Source organism: Penaeus vannamei, chromosome 29 (assembly GCF_042767895.1).
Source record: "Penaeus vannamei isolate JL-2024 chromosome 29, ASM4276789v1, whole genome shotgun sequence".
NCBI lineage: Eukaryota > Metazoa > Arthropoda > Malacostraca > Decapoda > Penaeidae > Penaeus > Penaeus vannamei.
The window spans coordinates 29,990,919-29,995,918 of NC_091577.1; the positions used below are offsets into that span (position 1 = coordinate 29,990,919).

A 5,000-nucleotide genomic window follows, 5' to 3' on the forward strand; every position below is an offset into this window, starting at 1 on the left:
TCACCTGCGACTTGGAGAATTATCATTTTGACTTTAGGATACTTGGGCCTATATTGTATTCTTCAATAACCTGAAGAAGAAGTAAAGTCAGTTTCAGGACCCGAAATCTCTCAATTTTTGGTAATTGAAAATCCCGAGGCTTCAAAGTCAGTTTATTTCCAAAAAATGTGTGGAACAAAGAGAACAAGGGAACAGCCTAACTCTTAGGGAATAAGCTCGTTTTTCTCAGGCCGAGAATTAATGTTGTAGAGCCAATGTAATCACTTATGTATGCACATATTCTCTAACATTCAGCCCAAACTAATCTCCCTTCTCTACTTGCTCTCGATTATCTCATTCACTTACGAGTATTTGATGGCTGCGTATGACAGAGGTGGGAAGGGAATGCCTGAGCTTTGACTGCATAGAGCTGCTCGGAGGTGTGGGTTGGCGGATCCCACCGCTGCCACCAATGCGTTGCGTTATGTTACTAAGCTTCGAAAGTGAACGAGATATATTTATTTTTTTGGTCTCTTTCTTCCTCCTTCATTTCCACAGTCATTCACTCGTTCGTTCCTTTTCACTTGCACTGTAATTCTCTCATTTTCCCAGTCATCATCACTCTCTCTTCATCTAATCTTACGCTCTCTGTTTTCCTTTTTCTTTAAGGTTTAGTAATACATGTATAAATTTGCTATATACAAAACACGCAAGAATGAGGACAAATACAAAAAAACAAGAAAATGTTTATTCTCTCTTTCTCCCGTACACACATCTAAATATTCTAAAGGAGATATGATATTCCAGCTAAAAGTAAACTGGATGATAATGTTATCACTTTCAACTTAAACCATTATTTCCATATACTATCAACACAGGAAAATGTATTTATATGTATATATATATATTTTTCCTTAATAAGAATATGAATGGAAGGCAGAGGAAATCAAGCCAATTAGCATAGAGCAGGCATACCAATCTCTTCCTACCATGCTTATCATTGTCTCCTTCACCAGGGCTACCAACATGACATAAAAGATATCGATGGGATGGAAATTCTTAAGTCTAAACTCCCAGGGACGTGAGTGAGAGAAAAAAAAGAACACGAGTGTTTTCAAAAGAGGTGTCGAAACAACCAGTAGCATTTTATTCATCTTTTGTTTTCCGTTACCATAATTTCCCTTCTCCGTTTCCTCCTCTTTCTCCCCTTTCCTTCTTTCCTTCCTTCTCCTTCGTCTCGACCTCCTTTCCCCCTTCTCTTCCTCCTTCTCTAACTCTTTTCTTCTTTTCTCCTCCCTCCCTATCCCCTTCCCCACCTTCCTTCCTTATTCCCCTTCGTCTCGAACCCCTATCCCTCTTCTCTTCCTTCTCAAACCCCTTTCCTCCTCCTCCTCCTCCTCCATCTTCCTCCCTCACTCCTCCTCCTCCTTCCAAGACCTTCACAAGTAACTCCAGAAGGTGATCCAGTAGATGCAGTTGAGGATAGCGAAGGAGAGAGGGAAGAGGTAGCGAGAGCCTCTGTCCACCATGATGGCCCTGGCACGCCTCTCCTGGGCCGAGGTCTTCGGGGGCACAGGTCGCGGCAGGGGGGGCTCTCCCGTCAGGAATCGAGCGCTTTCCTGCAGGGGGAGAGAGAGAGAGAGGGCAGTCTGGGTCAGCTTGGGTCAGTTTGCTTGGCTCGCGGTCAGGGTGTAGAGGGTGGGTTAGCTTTGTTGGTGTGTAAAAGGGAGGTATTTCTATTTCTTTATGATATTCTGAAAATTGTTTTTTCTTTCTGTTTCTTTCTGATATTCTGAAAATTGTTTTTTATTTTTGTTAGTGAGGAAACGAAGAATAAACACAAAAGGCATAACCCAAAAGGTGAATAGGAAAAAATAATGTATAACAGTAATATACCGATAATCTGAAGAGAAAATATGATTTTTTTTTATCATATTGAAATACAATTAAGAGTTTCAAGTATATTAATACTATAAAGAAACAAAATAAAAACAAAATACATTAGAATTGAAAACAAAACCAAGAGAAATATTCATACAAACGAGAATACACTTACGAAATCTCACAAACATAACAACCCACAAAACACAATGGAAAAGGAGATTGCACACTAATATCCGCCATGAAACAGGTACATTTCTCTTAATTAAGATGTTTTCACCTGAGCGTCTAGTGCAGGGGATCGCAACCAGGTGGTACAGGGTACTTTCTAGAGGTCCATAGATTGATATGATTTTTTTTCTTTTATAACATTGAGCTCGTTTTTCTTTCTATTTTCCGCAATTTAGATATCTTCCCATATATATATATATATATATATATATATATATATATATATATATATATACATATTTTTTCTTTCTTTATTTATTTATTTTCTTTTCTTTTTTCTTTTTCTTTTCTTTTTATTTATTTTTGTTTCTTTTTTATTGCTTGATATCTTGGATTCCCCTTCTACTCCTTTCGTGGACGGTTTGTTTATTCAATTATTTGATAATAATTTTATTTACCTCATTTCTTCAATCCCTGATTTATTAATTCATCCAAACGGTGATTATAGATTCCTTAAATGAGGCCCTTATTCGCGCCAAAATCAGAAAACGAGAAAGAAGTTTAAAAATTTACGAAATTCAAAATACCATTTCGCTGTAACCAGAAAAAAAAAGAAAAGAAAAAAAGAAATTAAAAGCTTGGAGAGTGTAGATTTACGTTACAATAGTACTATAATGACAGATAAAGCGAAAACAGTGAATGTTTTTTTAAAGCTTTATTTACCCCTGCCGGAATTCACGGTCGTTATTATCCAATATTTTGTAGTTTTCACGTTGGTGTCAGTTTCGAATTTTTGTTTAAGATCTGCTCAAAACGATAAGAATCAAAACAAATCAATATCACTCATAGCAACCGTAATTTTTAAATTTAATCTAACCGTAATTTTAATTTTTTATTTAACCGTAATTTTTAAATTCAATTTAACCGTAATTTTAAAATTTAATTTTAATTTTAAAATTTAACCGTAATTTTAAAATTTAACCGTAATTTTAAAATTTAACCGTATTTTTTTTATTTAACCGTAATTTTCAAATTAACCATAATTTTTTTATTTAACCGTAATTTTAAAATTTAACCGTAATTTTTAGAATTAACCATAATTTTTTTTATTTAACCGTAATGTTTAAATTTAACCGTAATTTTTAGAATTAACCATATTTTTTTTTATTTAACCGTAATGTTTAAATTTAACCGTAATTTTTAAATTTAACCATATTTTAAAAGATTTATCTGTAATTTTGTAACCATAAACACACACACACACATTAGAATGATAGTACGAGATAATTCATCCATCCGTTTTTTTTCATTTTTTCCATTCATCCGTTAACTTACGTTCTTCCACACCGTCATTCATCAACCCACATCCACCTCAAAGACGCAAATCAGGTCACCTACTTGACTGACCTTGATGGACGTGTAGGTGACCTTGGCTGCCTTGGGGTCAGGATTTTGACCCTGTGCCCCGGCCTTCTTGTCGTCGCCCGGACCGTCTCCCAGGATCACGTTCACCACCGCGTACTCCATAAGGGCCATGAACACGAATCTGCAGAAGGGGAAATCACCCTTAAAGGGGAGGGGGCACACGTGTGCTGTCACGCGCAAAGATGTTCATATGAATATGTATATACGTAAACATACCAGCACACGCACATATGTGTCTGTGTGTGTTTTTGTCTTTGTGTCTGTATTTATGTATGTGTTTGTATATACATACAAGTATATTAGTTATATATATATATATATATATATATATATATATATATATATATATATATATATATATATATATATATATATATATATATATATATATATATATATATATATATATATATATATATATATATATATATATATACATATATATATATATATATATATATATATATATATATATATATATATATATAAATAAATAAATGAATAAATATATATATATATATATATATATATATATATATATATATATATATATATATATATATATATATATATACATATGCTTATACATGCATGTATGTATATATGCACACAGACTCTTTCTTTCTCTCTCTTTTCCCCTCCTCCTCCTGTTTATCTCCCCCCCTCTCTCTCTCTCCCTCTCTCTGTATATATATATATATATATATATATATATATATATATATATATATATATATATATATATATATGTACATATATATATATATATATATATATATATATATATATATATATATATATATACATATATATTTACGTATATATATATACACACACACACATATATATATATATATATATATATATATATATATATATATATATATATATATATATATATATATATATATATATATATATGCACACACACACACACACACACACACACACACACACACACACACACACACACACACACACACACACACACACACACACACACACACACACACACACATATATATATATATATATATATATATATATATATATATATATATATATATATATATATATATATATATGCCTGTAAACATTCGCATGCAATATTTTCCTCCATATTTGCATACCTGTCGACCTCCAGCCAACCCCCCCCCAATCCACTGTCCCCCACTAACCCCCTCCCCGCACATAACCCAAGTTAAAACACACCAAAAAAAACAAACAAACAAACAAACAAACAAAACAAAGTCATATACATTCCCCCGCCTCCCTCTTTCCTTAGGCCTAAGAAAATCGTTTGCGGACAGGCCTACTGGTTTTTCGGGGGGGTGGGGGTGAGGGGTGAGGGGGGCTTCCGCTAATCTCCCGGTTGTATATGGTGGGGAGATCTGGTGCTCGCTTATGCCTATCCGAGCCCTGGCCGATAGCTTTGGCCACCTGTTACGCTTGGGGGGGTGTGGGGTGGGGATGGGGATGGGGATGGATATGGGGATGGGGATGGGGATGGGGATGGGGTGGAGGATGAGGTGGGGGATGAGGTG

General features: G+C 34.2%; 1 protein-coding gene across 2 annotated transcripts in view; it reads right to left on the bottom strand.

The window, feature by feature from the left end:
• Window positions 1–138: 138 nt before the first annotated feature.
• LOC113820932 (glycine receptor subunit alpha-2-like) overlaps window positions 139–5,000 on the bottom strand; it is a 48,387-nt gene continuing 43,525 nt past the window's right edge. The window contains exons 8-9 of one of the 2 annotated variants that reach the window (XM_070142676.1): window positions 3,439–3,577; window positions 139–1,598 (exon numbers count right to left, since the gene is read on the bottom strand). In XM_070142676.1, coding sequence (XP_069998777.1) covers window positions 1,419–1,598; window positions 3,439–3,577 — 319 coding nt within the window. In that variant the 3' untranslated portion in view covers window positions 139–1,418. Of the gene's footprint in view, window positions 1,599–3,429; window positions 3,578–5,000 lie in introns of both variants that reach the window. The other variant, XM_070142675.1, reaches the window with a different exon arrangement.